The sequence below is a fragment of the Budorcas taxicolor genome, chromosome 23 (assembly GCF_023091745.1).
Source record: "Budorcas taxicolor isolate Tak-1 chromosome 23, Takin1.1, whole genome shotgun sequence".
NCBI lineage: Eukaryota > Metazoa > Chordata > Mammalia > Artiodactyla > Bovidae > Budorcas > Budorcas taxicolor.
The window spans coordinates 13,392,466-13,415,876 of NC_068932.1; the positions used below are offsets into that span (position 1 = coordinate 13,392,466).

Consider the following 23,411-nt stretch of genomic DNA (forward strand, 5'->3'; position numbering starts at 1 on the left):
GAGCTGTCAGGCTAGGTACTTAGACACCGACTGTTAGAGAACTTCTCTGAATGGGCAGAATTAAACTTGAGAGCTAGGGAGTTAGAGTGGCCAGTGATGACTGCTGAATCTAGCGGCAGCACTTTACACGTGCGGAAAATGCTTATTCCCTAGAGCCGACTTCAGACCCACAAAACACCCTTTCTCGGTGATAGAACACGGAGTGTGTGTATCTAACAAGCTCTCATGTGGAAAGCCACTGAATAGCTTTATCAGACCTGTTATTAAACGCATTGAGGTAAAACCGCTGATCCTGGCTCCTTTGGTTTATTAGGCTTAGCTTATCTCTGCTTTTAGGGTAAGCTAATAAAAAAGAGAAAGGATTTTTGCTCATATTCTTTTATTCTAAAATATTCTTTTGACTTTTTTTTTAAACACCATGATTTATTATCTGCTTCTTTCTTTCCTCAGATATTCATACTTTTCATGCAAAATACCCTTGAGTATTTTGAGTGTTACAGCTTTTCTCAGCCAAGCTTCCTCATCTAAACAACAACCAAAAAAACATAAAAACTTCAGAGGGACTTTTCTTAATTCTCCCAAGGATGGTACATAACCAATAGCATTCTATTCATTCATTCATTCCATATAGTACAGTATAATTCTCTAGGTGTAATTCCTTGACAGTCAGCATCAGCATCATACGGGAGCTTGTTAGAAATGCAACTTCTTAGGCCCAGTCCCAGACATCTGGAGACTGGACCCAATGCACATGAAAATTTGAGAACCACTGTTCTAGAACAGTCCTCCTCAGACTTTTAATGTGCTTACAGATCACCTGGAGATCATGTCAGAATATAGATTCTGATTCAGTAGGTCGGAGCATCTGAGAATCTTGAGTTTTTAACAAGTCCCCAGGTGATGCCAGTGCTTCTGTGATCCAGTGTGTCTGTATATATATTTGCCACAAAATGGAAATTACTGTTGCTAACTGGTACTTACATTTCCTTTATGTAAATAGTAGTAATCATAATAATAAAATTTACTCACTAGCTCTAGCAAAAGAAGATGATTCCAGATAAGAGGACCAGAGGGATTGCCAATAAAGGACAAGATGAAATAAGAATAAATAGCAGAGAGTGTCTGAGAAATTTGATGAGACAAAATAAATCAGGGATTTGAAATTTCTACTAGATGAATGAAAACAAGCAGTCAGAATATAGCATCATGTGTATACTGTGTTGCGTCCTACAGAAACTGTGTACTGTTCAGAGTGTCAACTGCAGAGACATTGAAGGGCGTCAGTCTACACCGCTCCATTTTGCAGCTGGCTATAATCGGGTGTCTGTGGTGGAATATCTGCTCCAACACGGAGCTGATGTGCACGCAAAAGATAAAGGGCAAGTACTAGCCATTGCTGTGGCCTTTCTGTGCCTTTATCTGACCTTAGGAAAATCTGAAAACATTTTTATGAGATGGTGGTTCTTTTATTTTCAGAGAAGTCTGTTCTCCAACATTGGCTTAAATATACTTCTTAATTTCTGTTAAGATTTTATGATTTTTATGAAGTAGCATTTTTATGAAGACTTAGTTGCTTAATGCCTTGTTATTTTATAATAGCCAAGGAGAATGCAACAGTAGTGTGATACTGATTTTTAATGTAGTAAATATTTTAGTTTGCATTGAGGATACTTGATTTCTTCCAGTATATATTAATTAAAAAAAAAATACTTCTTGGGAATCCCCTGTTGGTTCAGTGGTTCTCACTGCCATGGCCCCAGGTTCAGCTCAGTCCCTGGTCAGGGAACTAAGATCCCATAACTGATATGTGGCCAAAAGAGAAAAATAAATTAAAATATATAATTCTTAATCCTAGATATTGCAAAATAGATGCTTGTTATGTTCCCTGCAATTTTAACTATTTTAAAAATTTCCTCTCTGCCCCTGTCAAAGTAATTCCATTTCTGCTTATAATAAATTTATGTTCTATAAATTAAAATCAGTAAAATTTCTTGTATAGTTCAGTAAATTTATCATCTCTGTGTAGTTATTTAAATTAAAATATATTTTTGTGTTGTGTTTTTTATTTAACTTTCAGAGGCCTTGTACCTTTGCACAATGCATGTTCTTATGGACATTATGAAGTTGCAGAACTTCTTGTTAAGCATGGAGCAGTAGTTAATGTAGCTGACTTATGGAAATTCACACCTTTACATGAAGCTGCAGCCAAAGGAAAATATGAAATTTGCAAACTTCTGCTTCAGGTATATTTAAGTATTTATGGACAGGGTATATAATGTAGAATATTATATTACTTGTAACTCCAAACTTTAATAGTAAAGGGATAGGAAGCAGAACTAATTCTGTACCTAGACTTCAGAATAAATGTCATAAACACTATAAGCCAGGTTTATTTAGCAATAATGAAACTGATAGTACATTGGTATCTGCACTGGCACCAGTGTAGGTATTTTACAGTAAAAACAAAACTGTAGTTAAATTTATACTTTATACAAACATTGAAATGTTTGTGAGAACTAAAAATAGCATATGTGAAAGGTAATTTTTAATGAAATACTTTGTTTTGAACATAGTTTAAAATTTTGGTTATATTCTTGCATTATTAAAGCTCAGTAACATTTAAGTGTATATTTTTTATTGTAATTTTTTGTGTATTAAGCATTATTAACAGTCCCGTTAACCTTTAAGGTAGAGTCTCTTTATAAAATAGATTGAATTTTCTCATTATCCAAAGGCAAACTTAAGCCAAACCTTCCCTTTCTGTTTTTCACATGCCCAGCATGGTGCAGACCCCACAAAGAAAAACAGAGATGGAAATACTCCTTTGGATCTGGTTAAAGAAGGAGATACAGATATTCAAGATCTACTTAGGGGAGATGCAGCTTTATTGGATGCTGCCAAGAAGGGTTGTTTAGCCAGAGTAAAGAAATTGTCTTCACCAGATAATGTAAATTGCCGTGATACACAAGGCCGACATTCAACACCCTTACATTTAGCAGGTAGGTGAATGAAGTGTCACAGATTTAGGCTGGTACATCTAAAATTCATTTTACCTGAGTAAAATATTTCCTGTAAGTAAATTTGAAAGATTCAAATCAGGCGTCTTCTAATACCATTATACACTAGCGTGTTTGTACAGGCCCGTGTTCTCTTTAGTATAGCAATTTACATTTAGTAAGAATAATTGAAAGAGGCTTTGCCAGTCTCCATGTGCTTTAGAGGAGAAGGCAATGGCACCCCACTCCAGTACTCTTGCCTGGAAAATCCCATGGGCGGAGGAGCCTGGTAGGCTGCAGTCCATGGGATCGCAAAGAGTCGGGCATGACTGAGCGACTTCCCTTTAACTTTTCACTTTCATGCATTGGAGAGGAAATGGCAACCCGCTCCAGTGTTCTTGCCAGGGACAGGGGATCTATGGGGTCACACAGAGTCGGACACGACTGAAGTGACTTAGCAGCAGCAGCAACAGCAGCATGTGCTTTAGAACCTTTATTCCAAGTCATCATGTTGTTTGAATCATCTTTGGTGAATGTGTTTTCACTGTAGAAGCTTTAAAAATATGCCTGCTTGAGTCAGCCTTCCTGATGGGAAGTTAAAATTTTCCATTCTTCTAATGATAGTTGTTAAATGGAAGCAGAAAAAAGTCTTTAGAATTCCAAAAGTTACATAAAATTCTTGTTATTTTTTGTATTAGTTTGTAAGGCCTGCCTTAACAGATTGCCACAGACTAGGTGGCTTAAACAACAGAAATGTATTTGCTCAGCTTTGGAAATGTTGGCAGGATTGGTTTTTTCTGAGGCCTCAGTCCGTGGCTTGCAGATGGCCACCTTCTGCCTGAGTCCTCACATGGCCTTTTCTGTGTATATGTGCATCCCTGGTGTCTCTCTGTCCTGACTTCCTCCTCTTATAAGGACAGCAGTCATGCTGAATTAGGGCTGACCCTCACGGCCCTGTTCTAACGAATTACCTCTTAAAAGGCCTTGTCTTCAAGTACAGTCACATTCTAAGGTACTAATGAATAGGGCTTCACCATGGGAAATTTGGGGGACATAGTTGAGTACCTAACTTTTGTTCTGAGTTTTCACCCATGAAACTGGCACAGGCTGTCTTTGTCTTCCCTGCGTGTAGTGCAGCACTGTGATTTCAGTACAGCTTTCTGAGCTGCACTGGAGGTGCTAAGCAGGACTTCCCTGGCAGTCTAGAGGTTAAGACTCTGTGCTTCCACTCCAGGGGCATGGGTTCAGTCCCAGATCAGAGAACTAAGATCCCACATGCCTCGTGGCCAAAAAATAGTAATAATTTTTAAATAAAAAGTCATAAACCTTTAAAAAAAGAAAAAGTTGCTAGGGAATGGGTCATTAAAAGCACTGAGCTACCAGTCTTTCAGTGGAGTTGCATCATAGGCATGTTTGACCCATAGAGATTCATATAAATATACATGGTTTAAAGAGAGAAAAAAGGAATGTAGGTGTTTCTGCCACTTTGTGTAATGTGGGAAGTACTCTTCTCTCACTTCCTTTCAGTCTCACATCGTGAGCAACTAGGGAATTTTTTATTTTTTGGCCATGCCTGGTGTGGCATGCAGGATCTTAGTTTCCCAACCAGGTATCAAACCCAGGCCCCCTACAGTGGAAGCACAGAGTCCCAGCCATTTGCACCAGCTAAGTCCCCTAAGAGATCATTTTAGTGTTTATGGTTTAGACCTTTAAATTATGACCCTGTGTGAGTTGGGACCCCACAGGCCAAGGGAAACAATTACTCCATCTCTGTGTCTTGTAGAGCATTTTGGAAGTGATAAACCACAAATGCTAACAAAGTGAGGTAAGACTTTTCTTCCTCTGGCAATCAGGAGTTAGTAGTCCATGTAAGAGAAAATGTGGCCTGATCTCAGATTTGCATTGTGCTGTGCATAGTTATTTACATAGGCTTTGAATCTTTATGGTAGCTTATCTAGAACACTGAGTATTACTTTGTAAGTCTGTGTTATCTTTGTAAGTGACAAATACATTGTACACACAGAACGTTTCTCACTTATGTAGTATTACGCTTTGAGACATGCAAGGACTTTTGGATTTGGTGTATTTAGCTTATGGTAGCTTTGTTTTTCTTGATCTTACTGAAATTTTTTTTTTTTTTGCTTTAGATGTCTCAGCAAAAGGCTGGAAAACTTCAGTAAAAGTGAATGAATTATATATTTTGAACTATTTTAAAGTTTCAAGTGATAGCTGATTTTATGTTGGCAAAGTTAAATTCCAGATTTGCTTTCAAACTATGATTATGTGTCAGATACAATATATCAATACATACTTTTTTTTTTTTTTTAACCAAGAACACATACTAAGATAGCTGTCGGTTCCCCAGATGACAGCTGGGCGATTATAGTACATTTATAAAATACTCAGCGTTACTACTTCATGGCTTTAGCAGCAGTGGATTCTGCTGCCCATAGAGATGTGTTCCCTTACATTCTCTCTGGCAAAAAGCATATCTTTGTGATCTTCTGAGGAAATGGGGCCCCGAGACCCACTGATGTGTTGTCTTCTGCTCTGCCAGCCGCTTCTGTTCCTAACTTCATTTTTGTATGATTGGATGCCTTTTGCTTGCAGCCTTGAGACCATTTACCTGAGTTCAGGAAGTTGTATATACAGTGACCATGAAGGCAGGGACTTTGGTAAGAAGGTTTTAAAAGAAACGATTTAAGTAAATCAACCAATATAACTTTAGAATCTCAAAAAGAAATGAATTTCATCTCTGAAAACTTCCAACTTGAGGCCAGTGGGCAATTTTTTTTCATAAGCCAAATCTTTAATAGATTCCATTGGAGAATTTCAGATTTCTATAAAATCTCATATTTTAAAAATCCTATCTTTTAGAAATAGATATATACATATATGTAGCTATTTTTATATTAACAAGTAAAATAATTTTACTTCTTTTCTAAACTAGCTGGTTATAATAATTTAGAAGTTGCGGAGTATCTCCTACAGCATGGAGCTGACGTGAATGCTCAGGACAAAGGAGGACTTATTCCTTTACACAATGCAGCATCTTACGGCGTAAGTTCTTTCATGTTAGCTTTTAAAATGTCGGAAGTTTTCTCAGTGAAAATCAGTATTACAATGCAAGGGAAATTTAGTTTGACTTTCTCGTTTTACAGAGAAGTAAATACGAGCGCTAAAGATTAAATAACTTCTAAGTTTCAATGCTCAGGCAGTTGTAGCTTGCTGGGAGCTTGCTGTGTAACATGGAACATTTTGTCTTTTGTTATTTTACCTTCCTTAGCACACATCTCTTATTTTCAGTGAGATGTTAGTGATTTTGTTTGTTTGTTGGTACCCAGAAAATCCACTGGGATTCATATAAATCTGTTGAGATCAGATGCATTGTTTCAGACTTATATTTAATAGCCTTGAATATTAATCATCAGTATTGACCATCTTCAGTTGATTAGTTAAGGAAGGCTGCAGGTTTATAAATTGATGTTTAGCAGTTATAACACTTAAATGAGATATTGTTAAAGTTCCATTAGTTTCTTTCTGTGTAGTAGTAGTATCTATTTTCTAGATATTTTCTCAAGTTATATAAATATCTACTACTGTAATTTCTAATCAATAGCCCATAAATTTTGATGGAGAAAAAACACAGTTTTTCATTTCTAGAGTATAGCTAGTGTCTTTTTAAGAACTACAATATAATAAAGTAATAATTCAGACTATAACAGGTTCGTTTTCTTTTACAGCATGTAGATGTAGCAGCTTTGCTAATAAAATATAATGCGTGTGTCAATGCTACGGACAAATGGGCTTTCACACCTTTGCATGAGGCAGCCCAGAAGGGACGAACACAGCTTTGTGCATTATTGTTGGCCCATGGAGCTGATCCAACTCTTAAAAATCAGGAAGGACAAACACCTTTAGATTTAGTTTCAGTAAGTGATGGGATTTTTGAAAAATCTCAGTGCTTTCCTGACGTTTTGAAAATTCCCTTGGTGTATATATATATAAAATGTCATCATGGTGAATGTGGCAAAATCTGGCGTTTAGCTTGGTTTAAATTTTGGATCTCTTTGGTATTAAAATATAATAAGTAAATAGTAGAATTATCAGTTATTGTGAGCTGAGTACTTTTAGAAATGGGAGAAAGAAGTGTAATAAGGTATACTGCTTACGTTAGTTGGGAAACACGCAGGCAGGGTGCTTCATGAATGCCATTCATGGGGCACAAGATAGTATGGGCCCAGGGGTCTTTATGAACTACCAGCTGGGAACATTGCCTTCAGCATGCAGCTGCAGAGCCTGGTTTATAGAGATTTTCTTCCCTCCAAATACTGTCTCATCTCAAAGGTTTTATTACATACCCCGCGAAAACCGTTCATGAAACAAGTTTGTTGCTCCAGTTTTCTGCGGGAAGTCCTTTTTCCGTTTCCTCTCCTGAGAAAATCCCTATAGGTGTCTTCATTGTGGCCTCCAGCCTCTGCTGTGGCCACTGTGACGCAGGTGCCTCTCTTGCCTCTGCCGCTGGGGACACTGACCCCGAGCAGTAGAGGGAAAGGAAGAGGAAATTCTTCTTGAGATGGAGAAGGAGAGTCTGTCCTGCAGGTTGCTTTCTACTGAGAGATTCCACGGTTGCAAGTTACATTGAGAAACTGAAATTTAGTTCAGCTGGTTGGATAGAATTTTCTAAGCAGGCTGACAGCTCAACTGTATTTGCAAGATTATTTCTTAAGGGAAATGTCCTTCCAGTTCCAAACTAACTTAGAAGTGAACATTTTTAATTCAATCCACCCATGTGTTAGTCCACTAGATATAATTAAGTGACATTGAAACAGGGTGCCCTAGAGAACATGCTTAGGCTTTAGAGTCCAACAGACCCGCCTTAGAATTTTAGCTCTACCACTTAACAGTTGTATGGTTTTGCAGGTTGCTTAACTTCAAAGCCTCAGTTACCTAATCTGCAAATGGAGGTAAAATGTATTTGGTTAATATGAGAATTAAATGAGGGGATGTACCTCATGCTCTCAGGTACATAAGAGGCATCCAATAAATTGTGCTATTACTATTTTTAAATGTTACATACCGACTATGAGTGTCATGGGAGTCTTCATATTCAGGGAAAGAAGGTGAGGATTGAAAAGGCAGTATAAATGACAAGCCATGAAAACAAGTACTGATTTACTTCTTGCTAAATGTTAATTACTTGATGTCTTAATTGAGCATTGTAAAAGAATAGTTGTTGTTTAATTGCTAAGTCATGTCTGACTCTTTTGGGACCCTGTGGACTATAGCCCACCAGGCTCCTCTGTCTATGGGATTTCCAAGCAAGAATACTGGAGTGGGTTCCATTTCCTTCTCCAGGGGATATTCCCAACCCAGGGATCGAATCCACATCTCCTGCTTGCCAGGCTGATTCTTTACCACTGAGCCACCGAAAGAATAGTATTTGTTACAAATTAAATTAATATACCAGTAAATTTGGGGATTTTTTCCATTCTGGCATATTTGATTAAAATTATATCCTTGTTCCCTACCCTTCCAAATGTTCTATTTTGAGAAACAAATATGTTGCTGAAATTTTTCCCAAAAAAATCAACCATCATTCTGTTTGCTAAACTTCTACATAGATCAGATTACTTCAGAATGCCTTTAAAAGTTTTCAGATCTTTTTTTAAAGTTTATATTTCTAAAATTAATTTCAGTACTTTTCAATCATGATGTCTTAGGATTTTTTTTCTTGCTTTACCACATTTTACATTTTGATTTTATATGCCTCAGAGTATATGTTCTATATTATGTTTTACATTTAATAACAGTTTAGCTGAATATCACTTATTTGCTTCACTTTTTAAAATGATCGTTTTTATATAAGCAATTGTAGTGCAAATCTGCTAGGGTTTTTTCTTTTTTCTTTTTTAATGCATTCTGTTGGGTATAGTAGAGTTTTACAACCTACTTACTACAGATTTCCTCTCTCTCTGACATCTACTCCAGGCAGATGATGTCAGTGCTCTCCTGACAGCAGCCATGCCCCCTTCTGCTTTGCCTTCATGTTATAAACCTCAAGTGCTCAATGGCATGAGAAGCCCAGCAGCCACCGCAGATGCTCTGTCTTCAGGTCCATCCAGCCCATCAAGCCTTTCTGCAGCCAGCAGTCTTGACAACTTAACTGGCAGTTTTTCTGAACTATCTTCAGTAGTCAGTTCAAGTGGAACAGAGGGTGCTTCCAGTTTGGAAAAAAAGGAGGGTGAGGCATTCAGCCGAAATAACTGATATTGGATTGCTGAAGTCATTTTTAATATTATTATTGGAGTTCTAATGAAACTTTCTCCCTCCCAAGTTCAGACTTGATGAGGTTCCAACCTTTTTGAAAGCTATAGAAGTCCTTTTGGTTGAGTACTATGCCTTTATTTATCTCTTCCAGTGTATTATAATTTTGAGTTTTTTTTAATTTTTTGAAAAGGAACGGAATTCTGTGGTAGTCCAGTGATTAGGACTTGGCATTTTCACTGCCACGGGCCTTGTTTCAGTCCCTAATCGGGTAACTAAGATCCCTCAAGCCACATGGTGCTGCCAAAAAAGGAAAAAAAAGACACGTATACCTACAGTCTCTTTACCTTAAGATAGGGAAACTTCGTTTTTACATTCAGATATAATTGACATATTATATTAGTTTAAGCTGTATGGAAACTTATTTTAAAGATACAATTAAAAATAAATTTTTTTTTTTTAAGAAAAGATTTCTTTGTAACATGTGAGTGCGTCCTTGGTTAGCCCTTTCTAATGATGACATTTCATGCCTTTTTTCACTTTTTTTGGTGTGGCAGCACATGTATGGGCTCTTAGTTCCCTGACCAGGGATTGAACCTGTGCCCCCTGCATTGGGAGTGCAGTCTTAACCACTGGACCCCCATTGAAGTCCTCTTTGTAATTTTGATACTAAGTTTAATATTATATTGTGATAGCTGTTACATTTTGTTTCATCTTTATATTCTTTGTGCATATAATGTCACAAAACTTTGCTGTTCTAATGTTGATACACATTATTCCGATGTGAAATTCTGTGTTTTTTTTTTTTTTTTCCCCAGTTCCAGGAATAGATTTTAGCATAACTCAGTTTGTAAGAAATCTTGGGCTTGAACACCTAATGGATATATTTGAGCGAGAACAGGTAAGTACATGAGTTGTTTCACTTGGTTTGCTGTTTTGGGGAACCTCAAGGGAAAAATAGAAACTTTTGAAATGCCCTGAACAATTGAACATATTGAGGACTGAAAAGGATGTGTATTTTTTTTAAGGACTGGAAATCAATCCCTCTTCTAATTTGGCTTGTTTTTTTCCCATTTAGTTTGTTGCTCTTGTTTACTCACTAAGTCATGTTTATTAGCACGTAAAAATTGTTTTTTGTGTGGTAACAAAATAGCTGTCTTGAATAAATCTAGCTTATGCATTTCTTAAAGGTAAGTTATCCTTGACCTCAGTTTGTTCAATTCTCTTACATCAGTCACTACCCACTCTTAAGCCTGACATGTTGCTAACCACTTCGGGAAGCTATATAGACACACAAACTATATATCTGGGCTTTTCTTGAATAGTCCTAATTTAAGTTTTCTGCAACTTTTCAGTTTTAGTTTAATAGCTGGTATGCTTTCATTTCTATGTTGTGTTCAGAAGTCATTTGAAATAAATATATAAGTCTAATAACATTGTGAGAACACCAGTATATAAATGTCTTCCAAACAAGTCTTCTAAACAGTTTCATTCTCTTTTGTAAGATCACGTTGGATGTATTAGTTGAGATGGGACACAAGGAGTTAAAAGAGATTGGAATCAATGCTTATGGACATAGACACAAACTAATTAAAGGAGTTGAGAGACTTATCTCTGGACAACAAGGTATTTCATTTTAAGTCATTGCTATCGTCAATTTAACAGCTTGCATTAAGGCAGCCCTCAACTTCCTAAAGGATAATTTTAAAATCTGTAATAGTCCACTTGATAAGAAGAGTACTAATGAGGATTCTGGAAACGTGGGGTCAAATCTTAAATCTGCCACTGTTAGGCTTTCTGAACTGCTACCTTTAACTCTGTGAACCTAAGTGAAGTGTCTGGGCCATTCAGAAATATGGGTGTTATTTTAGCTCTGAAGTTTTTTCTATTATTTCCATTCACTCATTTCTAAAGTTACTGTAGCTCAAAAATTATATGGTTCTAAAAGATCTGAAACTTGGATATCTCATATGGTAATATAATAGGTAATGGTTAGGTGTTCAAGCCTGCCCATAAAATAATGTTGTAAATCTTTTTTGCTGTAGTTACATTTTAAACACTTAGTGTAAAAGTACAAGGAAACAGTAATGTTGCAACTAAGGAAACGTAGTGAAACCAAGTTGAATAATTCTTTATTTCTCTTGAATGTTGATACATAAGGAAAATGCAAATTGCATTTGTTCTGCAAATGTTCACGCTTCCTGAATATCAGGTCTTGGTATAAAAGTTGAGTTATTTTAGTTGTCAGACCACATTTTAAGTTTCTTGTTCAACTGAGGGAGTGATATACCCTGAGGTTAGACATCCTGTAATTGAAGACCTGGCTATACACCTGGGTTTAAAGACAAACCTCCATTAGCAAAACTGAGGGAATTTTGAGGAAAGAATGTATGCTATCCAGGATAGGGTCTATCTCTTGAACAAAAAGAGAACTTTGAAAGTTCTGTGATTCAAGCTAAGGAATACTTTAAACTGAAATTCTGGATTGGGATTGATTAAAGGTAGACGCACTTTATTTGCCTGATAGGAACTAGGGCAAAGCGTTTAAAATGTGAGATAGTCTTAGATATTGCTAGTATAGAAGACAAAATTTTATAAAGAAGAGGGCAGACTCAAGGCTTTTTGGAATGTTAGTATGAAGAGGAACTGGAACCCTCAGTTTTGGACTGCCATTGTGCCTCAACTAGAAAACACTGTGAATCTGGTAGAGAGGCAGTTAAGACTGTTTAAAGGCTCAGGAAACAATGATAGAAAGAGATACACTGCCTCCAAGTGGCAGAGGTACGTCCCTCCCTGTCACCTTTGGCCCTCTGGTCATTCTGATGACATCCAGCTGCATTGAGTAGGAACACTGATTCCTACGTGGAGGAGAAACACCACAACAACACAGAATGACTGTGTCTGATCTAGCACATCAGGGTCACTTTTCTACATAAAGTTACCACCTACCTTATCTTCATTTGCAGCTAGGAGTCCGTATAATACCGGCATTATACCCAGTTTGCAAATTAGAACCAGTGGCAAACTTCTGACTGTCTCTTACCTTGCTGACAGCCTTAGGTATTATTCAGTGCATCAAGTCAACAGATTACATGTTCTGATCTTTTAGCACTTATGAATATCTTCTTGGGGCATTCGAAGATGCCTTAGTCCAGGGTCTGTCACAGACTTTATTCTGTTAAGTGTTTTTCCTATAAAATGGCCTCCTCTGTATAGTTGCCATACTTCCCGTAGATATTATAATGCAGCCATACCTATGCATTGTTATTAGGGTTTGGCATGTTTGTGATAGCTCTGTTGTTCAGACCAGAACAGTGCTCTTAGTCTCCAGAGGGAAACTGCCCTGCATTAACCCGGCAGCAGAGGACTTACATGCAGAGCACATCACGTGAAGTGCCAGGCTGGGTGAATCACAGGCTGCAATCAAGACTGCTGGGAGAAATGGGAGCAACCTCAGGTGTGCAGGTGAAATACCACTCTAATGGCAGAAAGTGAGGAGGAACTGAAGTGCCTCTTGATGAAGGCGAAAGAAGAGCGAAAAAGCTGGCTTAAAACTCAGCATTCAAAAAATGAAGATCATGGCATCCATTCCTATCACTTTATGGCAAATAGATGGGGAAAATGTGGAAACAGTGTTAGATTTCATCTTCTTGGGCTCCAGAATCACTACAGACAGTAACTGTAGTCATGAAAGTAAAAGACACTTGCTCCTTGGAAGAATAACTATGACAAACCTAGACAGTGTATTAAAAAACAGACATCGCTTTGCCAGCAGAGGTGCGTATAGTCAGAGCTATGGTTTTTCCAGTAGTCATATATGAATGTGAAAGTTGGACTGTGAAGAAGGCTGAGTGCCAAAGAATTGATGCTTTCAAACTGTGGTGCTGGAGAAGACTCTTGAGTGTTCCTTGGACAGCAAGGAGATCAAACCTGTCAGTCCTAAAGGAAGTCAACCCTGAATATTCATTGGAAGGAATGGTGCTGAAGCTGAAGCTCCAATACTTTGGCCACCTGATGCGAAGAGCTGACTCACTAGAAAAGACCCTGATGCTGGGAAAGATTGAAGGCAAGAGAAGGGGATGACAGAGGATGAGATGGTTGAATGGCATCACTGACTCAGTGTACATGAGTTTGAGCAAACCCCGGGAGAGGGAGATAGTGAAGGACAGGGGAGCCTGGCATGCTGCAGTCCATGGGTCACGCCAAGAGTCGGACATGACTTAGTGACTGAGCAACCACAAAAGAGGACTCGAGTCCTCCCTGAGAAAACAGTGAGCTCTGGAGATCTTGGAGATAACAGGGGAGTTGTGTTAACAGATACAACAAAGAAGTTAGAAAGGCCTGGGTAAGATTCCATTTTCAAAGCTTTTGTGAGAGTAAAAATACGAAAGTATATATGATCTTAACTGTTGACATTCAGAAAATAGGATAAATTCATTGCTGAAGTGAATCTATTATGGGTTAGAATAAGCATTCCATCATTTGTAAGCTTTATGACTTCTTATTCTTGGATAATTTAAAATTACCTGCGGCCATGCTAGTTTCTTCTCAGTTTTACAAAAAATAAAGGGACCAAGTGCTGAAAGGGCTGCTTAGTTAATAAAGGAAATAATTTGAAGAAGAAAAAATATGACACATATGAGATAAAGAATAGAGAGATTTTCAGAGCTTTTCTCACAAAACCCTTATGACTTGTAAGGTCAAAAAAATAGTCATCTAAATGCAGTGTAATTTTCTGGTTTGGATCCTGGAAAAGTAAAAGAACATTAGTGGGGAAAAACTGATGAAATTCAAACAAAGTCTGTAATTTACTCAATTTTGATATGTGTGCAGTGATTGTATAAAATGGGAACATTAATGTTCCTGATGGTGACTTTAGAGAGTGGAGTGAGGGCACGCAGGAACTCTCAGTGCTCTCAGCTTTCCTATAAATTTAAACTTTCCCAAAATAAAAAACTTGTAAGAACTAGTAATAAGCATCAGATAAATCGGGTGGTTGTATTGGGTTGATGTTTATTGTGGGCTGAAGGCAGGGAGGAGGGTTCTGGCAAGTTTGTTTTTTTTTTTTAACCTTTGAATTTCATTTGATAGGTCTTAACCCATACTTAACTCTGAACACCTCTGGAAGTGGAACAATTCTCATTGATCTGTCTGCTGAAGATAAAGAGTTTCAGTCTGTGGAGGAAGAGGTATGTTCATATACTTATAAATGTTGGGTCAGCAGCTGACTTTGCAGAAGTTCCCAGCTCTATTTGAACATGTGTGTAGCAGGAGTTTTTAATTGTCCCTCACTCGACCACCTGAAAACTTACAAAATCAGCATCTAAAATACACTATCTCGGTAAGCTTTAATTCTGATAATTTGGTTCGGCATTTCAATTAATATACTACAGAATTCTGTTGGAGAAGAGGTGGCTAATATTCCCTTCCTTCATGAAGGCAATTGCAAAGCCCTGTATCTTAGACAAGACCCAGAACATGTGGATGCTACTTATCTAGGAAATGTTTTTTTAACTTTCTTTCCATAAAACTGTTGTATCCACCAAAGTCTTAAAATGGCGCCCTGCGCTTTGACGAACACCATACCCTATATGTGTGAGCTGAGCACAAAGATACAAAGTTCAGTGAGGCTTAGTTCTAAATCTCAGGGAACTCCAACTCTCAGTAAAATATAACTTGTGCTTGATGAGAGCAAAACGAATGGGAACAAATAAGTCATTGTTCTGTTTTGTTTGTTAGCGTGTTAGCTGCTTGGCTTTGCGTGTTTGGCTCACCTGTGCATTTGCTTGTTTCCTTTTGTTCCAGTAGTTTGCATTATATAATTTTCACCTGTAGGTATTTCTGGATTGATTGTATCAACTATGCACTGTCTCTCGAAAGTAGTATAGAACTCATTCCTTAAACAACAAAAATAATAAAAACCTAATTTGTCTTAAGAGTCATATGAGTCAAGAACCGTGTTCCCTAAATCAGAAAAGACATAAAAGCTAATGCACATCTTTCTGAAATGTGTTTCCGTCAGATGCAGAGTACAGTCCGAGAGCACAGAGATGGAGGGCACGCAGGTGGGATCTTCAACAGATACAATATTCTCAAGGTAATAAGTTAGTGAAAATAAAGTTCACTGTGACCATAGTTTTTAAAAGCCTGAAACCATGATTAACTTTCATAAGAACATCATCTGTCCAGCCCAGTAAGTCTTTCACATGGCATCAGGGGTATTTTGGGAAAGAATGTATCTTTGGCAGGTTAAGATCCTCAAATCTCTGTACTAACCACTAATTCAGCCTCTGTTGAACATATTTAAATTTAGAGATTATGCTTTAAATAATCTCTAAACTTAAAGATTATTTAAGTTTAATCTTTAAACTTAAATAAGTTTAAATGGCAAGATACATGATTATCTTAACTGTTGACATTCAGCAAATATGACAAATTCATAGCTGAATTAAGGAATCTATTATGGATTAGAATAAGCATTCCATTGTTAGTAAGCTTTATGACTTCTCATTCTTGGATGATAAATCCTGTAGGCTTAGGATTTTACATATGGACACTACTATTAAGGTACTCTTGCTGACTTTTTTCAGTACTTTTGAATTTTTTATGGCTCATGGAAGGACCCCCATCTTTACAGCTACACCATGGTTTGTTTGTTTCTAGTTTGTCCTAATTGTGTCTATTCCAGGTTTCTGTGAGTCCTCACACATAACACCATTTTTTGGTGATTTTAGTAGTGCTCCCTCTGTACCTTTCATCTTTCCAGAAATAGTCATTTAAAAAAATATCTTAAAGAGAGTACTGACTCTTATTAATATCAGGTACTCTTCTCAGGGCCTTTTCAGCTTTGCTAATTTGCTTGGTGTTTTTAAAAGCTGTATGGCAACCAAACTGTATACTCTACTTGAGATGCATAATGATTTTCTGTTAACTATTTTTAATCATTACAAGATTTAGAGTTACAATGTGGCAAGTATCTCTGATACCTAAATTTTGAACTGAAAGGTGAATGGTATGAAATCTTCCAGTTGTGTTATATTACTGTCTCACAATAATACACTATTCTGAGTATACCAGTAGATCTCATATTTTAGAGTTACTCATCAAGATAGAAAGTCGCTCAATCATGTCTGACTCTTTGCGACCCCATGGACTGTAGCCTACCAGGCTCTTCCGTCCATGGGATTTTCCAGGCAAGAATACTGGAGTGGGTTGCCATTTCCTTCTCCAGGGGATCTTCCTGACCCAGGGATTGAACCTGGGTCTCCCGCATTGTAGGCAGACGCTTTACCATCTGAGCCACCGGGGAAGTCCATTTAGAAATAAGATGACATAAAGTAAGTACACATTATTCAGGTGCAAGGGTTCTTTCAGGAGCTGTATCTTATTAGTTCATATCATGGTATGACCTGAGTGACATCTTGAGTTTTCTTTTCATGAACTCATGTATAATAATATTTACTATAACAAATAATTATTCCTATTATAGGTAGATTTTAGTCAAGGGCATTTTGTATGCAACCAGTAACAAAATGTGCTAAGATTTGTTAAGGGTGAGGGCAAGGAACAGAATATGGGTTTGATTTCTAGAGTTACTGAATTTGGGAGGTATGCTGTTTTCTTTCTCTAGAAAGATATTTTAGTACAGTATCTAATACAGCTGTTCTCACTGATAAAACTTTTGGTTTTGTTCTCTTTTTAAAAAATCATTAATGAGCTCTGTTTATGCCAGTCTGTGTGCTTTGATTATGTCTTCGATGGTGTTTTGAGTTAATTTGAACCTAGACTAAAACCGTCAGCTCCCAGATGGGTTCTAGGACCAGCAGGGGGCTGTAGCACCCTTAAATACAGCTGAAAAGCAGCACTAGGACTGTGAGTTTTGACCTTAGAAATACTCCTGGTGAAACCAACATCCGTCGTAAAACTTTTCTCCAAACAAAAGTTTTAAGAATTGGAGGGATAGGGAACAATAGAGGAAATGTTAGGGTGTGTGTCTGTGTGTGTGATTGTTTGGTGTAGCTGTTTCAAATATTTTAATTAAAAACAGATAAACATGGTACTTTGAGCCAGAAAAAGCAGTTGGGGGAAAGACAGTATTTTCTTTCTTACACTTCCATACAGAACTCAGCATGTCTGATTTGGAGATGTTTTAGCAATAATTCTAAAGTGAGAATAGAAGTATTTTAATCAATTAATAGTACTCTTGACCTTTACATATAGCCATATATAACTTTTTCACATCTGTAGTTTTTGATTTCTAAAATGTGCATATATTCTCATCTTTACGGTTGTGACAAAGTTTGTTAATCTATTTCAGAGAGAAGTTTTGCCTCTCTTCTGGTCCTGTGTAGCCCTTTTTTGGTTAAGGTTAACCGGTAGGTAAGTAAGTATTGGGATCCAGAGATTTTATTTTGCTGGTTTCTTTTTATAGATTCAGAAAGTTTGTAACAAGAAGCTATGGGAAAGATACACTCACAGGAGAAAAGAAGTTTCTGAAGAAAACCACAACCATGCAAACGAAAGAATGCTGTTTCATGGTAAGATTCCCCTCCCCCTACCTGCCATCATCCTCCACATTTTTTGTCAGGTTTGAGATAATAATGAATCTGTATATTTCTCATATCATTTTTTAAAAAACAAACATTATTTCTGTAAATCTTTGCATTTATATTTGTGTTTTTAATCTTCTGAATTTGTATGTTTTGAATGGATATAGTTTATAGATTACCATAACAGAAAAAGTGTAGAAATGATAATACTGACTATTCATATTTTCTCTTTATATATATATATAACATATATATATATATATATAACATATATATATATATATATAACATATATATATATATATAACATATATATATATATATATAACATATATATATATATATAACATATATATATATATATATATATGTATGTATGTCCTTTATTGACCCCATCTTTGCATGAAATGTTCCCTTGGTATCTCTAATTTTCTTGAAGAGATCTCTAGTCTTTCCCATTCTCTTGTTTTCCTCTGTTTCTTTGCATTGATCACTGAGGAAGGCTTTCTTATCTCTCTTTGCTATTCTTTGGAACTCTGCATTCAGATCGGTATGTATTTCCTTTTCTGCTTTGCTTTTCACTTCTTTTCTTTTCACAGCTATTTGTAAGGCTTCCTCAGACAGCCGTTTTGCTTTTTAGAATTTCTTTTTCTTGGGGATGGTCTTGCTCCCTGTCTTCTGTACAGTGTCATGAACCTCCATCCTTAGTTCATCAGGCACTCTGTCTATCAGATCTAGCCCCTTAAATCTATTTCTCACTTCCACTGTATCGTCATAAGGGATTTGATTTAGGTCATACCTGAATGGTCTAGTGGTTTTCTCCACTTTCTTCAATTTCAGTCTGAATTTGCAATAAGAAGTTCATAATCTGAGCCACAGTCAGCTCCTGGTGTTTTTGCTGATTGTATTTCATGCAAAGATGGGCTCAGTAAAGGACATAAATGGTAGGGACCTAACAGAAGCAGATGATATTAAGAAGAGGTGGCAGGAATACACAGAACTGTACAAAAAAGATCTTCACGACCCAGATAATCACAATGGTGTGATCACTCACCTAGAGCCAGACACCCTGGAATGTGAAGTCAAGTGGGCCTTAGGAAGCATCACTATAAAGCTAGTGGAGGTGGTGGAATTCCAGGTGAGCTGTTTCAGATCCTGAAAGATGATGCTGTGAAAGTGCTGCACTCAATATTCCAGCAGATTTGGAAAACTCATCAGTGGCCACAGCACTGGAAGAGTTCAGTTTTCATTCCAATCTCAAAGAAAGGCAATGCCAAAGAATGCTCAAACTACTGCACAATTGCACTCATCTCACACGCTAGTAAAGTGATACTTAAAATTCTCCAAGCCAGGCTTCAGCAATACGTGAACCGTGAACTCCCAGATGTTCAAGCTGATTTTAGAAAAGGCAGAGGAACCAGAGATCAAATTGCCAACATCCACTGGATCATAGAAAAAGCAAGAGTTCCAGAAAAACATCTGTTTCTGCTTTATTGACTATGCCAAATCCTTTGACTGTGTGGATCACAATAAACTGTGGAAAATTCTGAAAGAGATGGGAATACCAGACCACCTGACCTGCCTCTTGAGAAACCTATATGCACGTCAGGAAGGAACAGTTAGAACTGGACATGGAACAACAGACTGGTTCCAAATAGAAAAAGGAGTACATCAAGGCTGTATATTGTCACCCTCCTTAATTAACTTACATGCAGAGTACATGATGAGAAACGCTGGGCTGGAGGAAGAAGCACAAGCTGGAATCAAGATTGCTGGGAGAAATCTCAATAACCTCAGATATGCAGATGACAACCTCCTTTATGGCAGAAAGTGAAGAAGAACTAAAGAGCCTCTTGATGAAAGTGAAAGAGGAGAGTGAAAAAGTTGGCTTAAAGCTTAACATTCAGGAAAACTAAAATCATGGCATCCGGTCCCATCACTTCATGGCAAATAGATGGTGAAACAGTGGCTGACTTTATTTTTCTGGGATCCAAAATCACTGCAGATGGTGATTGCAGCCATGAAATTAAAAGACACTTACTCCTTGGAAGGAAAGTTATGACCAACCTAGATAGCATATTCAAAAGCAGAGACATTACTTTGTCAACAAAAGTCCGTCTAGTCAAGGCTATGGTTTTTCCAGTAGTCATGTATGGATGTGAGTGTTGGACTATAAAGAAAGCTGAGCACCGAAGAATTGATGCTTTTGAACTGTGGTGTTGGAGAAGACTCTTGAGGGTCCCTTGGACTGCAAGGAGATCCAACCAGTCCATCCTAAAGGCGATCACCCCTGAGTATTCATTGGAAGGAATGATGTTGAAGCTGAAACTCCAATACTTTGGCCACCTCATGCGAAGAGCTGACTCATTTGAAAAGACTCTGATGCTGGGAAAGATTGAGGACAGGAGGAGAAGGGGATGACAGAGGATAAGATGGTTGGATGGCATCACTGACTCAATGGACATGGGTTTGGGTGTATTCCAGGAGTTGGTGATGGACAGGGATGCCCAGCGTGCTGGGGTTCATGGGGTTGCAAAGAGTCAGACACAACTGAGTAACTGAACTGAACTGATGTATGTATTTATGTATGTAGTTGATTTTATGTGTTAGGGTTGTTCTGGAAAATTGATGTGTGTTACTTTTAACTGGTTGATCGAATTAAAGGAAGATCTGAAAATTGCCTCAGAAGAATATGTACATCCTCTTGTGACTGTGCTTCTAAGTGTCAAGGGTGCAAAAAGATAACTGTCATTGAGCCTGTGGAGTTTTCTGAGAAGTTTTATTGAGAGCACTATTACTTGTCATTTTTGAAATTTCCTATTTATGTTGCAACATGGCAGGTGGTGGTGGTTGATCTTTCCAGTTTATAGCAAAGATGAATATAGATTTTAATGTAGTGTTTATTAAGTCTTAAGCACATTACCCATGATAGTTCCAATCTGTTCCTTCAATTGGCTTTGATTGCAAAAAATTTTGAGAGACTTGGTAAATTTCTATAGAACACAGTATTTAAATTCCACAATCCCCTGGAAGAATGGCTATAGCAGACTGAATTAGTATATAATATCTAAATGATACTTCTCATTTCAACACCCTAATAATTGTCATGATAATCTCTTGGCACGGAACATGATATTTATTTATGTATTGACTTAAGGGTTGTAATGTATGACTTTTTCTATTTTATAATAGAAATGGTTTTTCCAAGTTAATTCAAGTGAGTTATTCTATTCTTTAGTATTTCTGTTAAAGCGGAATTCAGTGTATTTCCCTTGTCCCTTTATGAAAAGGGACACCAATCTTGATGAATCAGTTAGCTGTGTCATATTGACTTTTCCCAAGCCCCAGCCTCACTGCATTCCCTGGCCTGATCTCCATGCTTAGTACCTCCTGGTCTTTGGCTGAGCTCCTTCTTGGCATGTATGCAAAGAAGGAGGAGAAAGAAGTCAACATGTAGGGAATGAAGGAACACACCACATTTGCAGATGGAATCTGGTACTAGCAAGTGATAAAAGGCGGAGAAGCGGAAGAATAGGAGAGAAGTATAAAGAAAAGCATGAACGTGAAAAGATCACTTTAGCCGCTTTGGGTATCTCGGAAAAGTACACGGATGTGGATGTCATTGCATGACCTAGTTGCATTCAGCCTGGCCATAGGAGGTCAATTATGAGACTCTTGATTCTGGGTTGGTATGAATTTGGAGCCGGGAATTTGATAACTCTAGCATTGATGTTTCTTTCAGGTGATCTGTACGTTTTTCCTAGTTGAATCTGTATGTGTCCTTACTTTGGCATCTGAACCACCACCCTGTTAGAAACATTCATTCACATTGCCAATTCTTATTAAATAACTATTCTAAAGTAGTGAGCCAGCTGACAGTTGTGTTTCGGTTTTGCTTATCATGGTGGTGATATATATATATGACAATTCAGAATGTAATTTCTGATGTCTGTTCCTTTCACTGCTTGGAGCCTTAGGTAGTGGGATTTTAGTCCATCACGTATCTAAGCTGACTTGTTTTCCCTCAGGGCACCATGGGAATGGGTTGGCTGTAGTGCCTTCTGATTTTTGTGGAGTCAAACAATTGAAGAAAAAAAAAAGAATTTAACTTCTAAGACGCTTTAGCTTTTATTCCTTTACTTGTGATTTTAAAATGTTACCTATTTATATGTATTTTTAGGGTCTCCCTTTGTGAATGCGATTATCCATAAGGGCTTTGATGAAAGGCATGCCTACATAGGTGGCATGTTTGGAGCTGGGATCTATTTTGCTGAAAACTCTTCCAAAAGCAATCAGTACGTATATGGAATTGGAGGAGGTACCGGATGTCCAGTACATAAAGACAGATCTTGTTACATCTGCCACAGGTAAGAGATCACTTTTCTCATTTATTTTGATAAGAATCAGATAAGAACTGGTTTCATATTGAATTTTCGGGTAAGACATTATGTTGGACAACTCTAGGAATCCAAATGAGGTATAGTTCACGTTGCTTTGGCACTCTCACTGGTTCTAATAGTAGCTGGTGTTTTTTAAATGGTTTGTAAGAGCCAAGCACAGTTATAAGCATTTGATCTGTTCACATCATTCAATCACTAGAACACACAGTGCTTTCAGAATATGGAGTAGAAAATATTGCTGGGCATGAAAGAGATTTTATTGTGGACTGTTTCAAAATCTGGTATTCAAATGCTATTAATAAAATGGCATTATTTCCTACACCTGATCATTTCATGGTAATGGATGAGAGAATCTCTCCTCCACTGTGGTATGATTTTAATTGTCAGTTTGTGATATTACTACCCAGAAAAAAGTTATAATAAAGCATATCAGCATGTCCTTTTAGAAAGCACATTATCAAAGAATTACTTTGTACTTCTTTTTTTCCTACTTTTAGTTACCCTAGTGGAACTTAGTTATTAAAATCATTCAAATGACTTGGCCCTAGTTGATAAAATCCTTGTAGGTAAATAATCTTCACCATTTGAAAAATCAAGATTAATTACTGAGATTTATTCTGTGGTTAGAGCTCTGCTTACAAAGACCTAGAACAGTAGCTATCAAACATTAGCAAGTTCAGAATCATGTAGAAGCTTATTAAAACACAAATTCCTGTGCCGCGCCTCCTGATAGATTTAGTAGGTCTGGGGCTAGGGCACTAGAACTTGCATTTCTGCCTAGTTCCTAGGGGATGCTCAAGCTTCTGGTCACAGGCCTAGAAACCCCAGAGCAGTAGTCCTCGGCTGTGGCAGCACGTTGGCATTTCTGAGGGCTTAAAACTACTCACTGTGTCCTGCCTGCAAGAGATTCTCACCTGGGCAGTAGTTCTTGGCTGTGGCAGCACGTTGGCATTACCTGAGGGCTCTAAAACTGCTCACTGTGTCCTGCCCGCAAGAGATTCTCACCTGGGCAATAGTCCTCGGCTGTGGCAGCACGTTGGCATTACCTGAGGGCTTTAAAACTACTCACTGTGTCCTGCCTGCCAGAGATTCTCACCTGGGGGTCTGGTCTGCGCATGGGATTTTTAAAAGCTTCCCAGCTGATTTTGAAGGGCTGCCAAAGTGAAGGACTGAAGTCCTAAAGGGAGACAAAGACTATC

The 23,411-nt window shown here is 37.6% G+C and overlaps 1 protein-coding gene and 1 non-coding gene across 2 annotated transcripts in view; both read left to right on the plus strand.

The window, feature by feature from the left end:
- TNKS2 (tankyrase 2) overlaps positions 1-23,411 on the plus strand; it is a 63,853-nt gene that overhangs the window by 35,606 nt on the left and 4,836 nt on the right. Inside the window, 12 exon segments of the mRNA XM_052660643.1 lie at positions 1,234-1,379; positions 2,078-2,243; positions 2,780-2,999; positions 5,947-6,056; positions 6,740-6,928; positions 8,988-9,240; positions 10,082-10,164; positions 10,769-10,889; positions 14,355-14,452; positions 15,286-15,360; positions 17,695-17,800; positions 21,993-22,179. Of these exon segments, the coding sequence (XP_052516603.1) occupies positions 1,234-1,379; positions 2,078-2,243; positions 2,780-2,999; positions 5,947-6,056; positions 6,740-6,928; positions 8,988-9,240; positions 10,082-10,164; positions 10,769-10,889; positions 14,355-14,452; positions 15,286-15,360; positions 17,695-17,800; positions 21,993-22,179 (1,754 nt within the window).
- Positions 21,756-21,898, plus strand: LOC128068116 (small nucleolar RNA SNORA79). Its single transcript, XR_008201463.1, has one exon. It is a non-coding gene; the product is annotated as a small nucleolar RNA SNORA79 (small nucleolar RNA).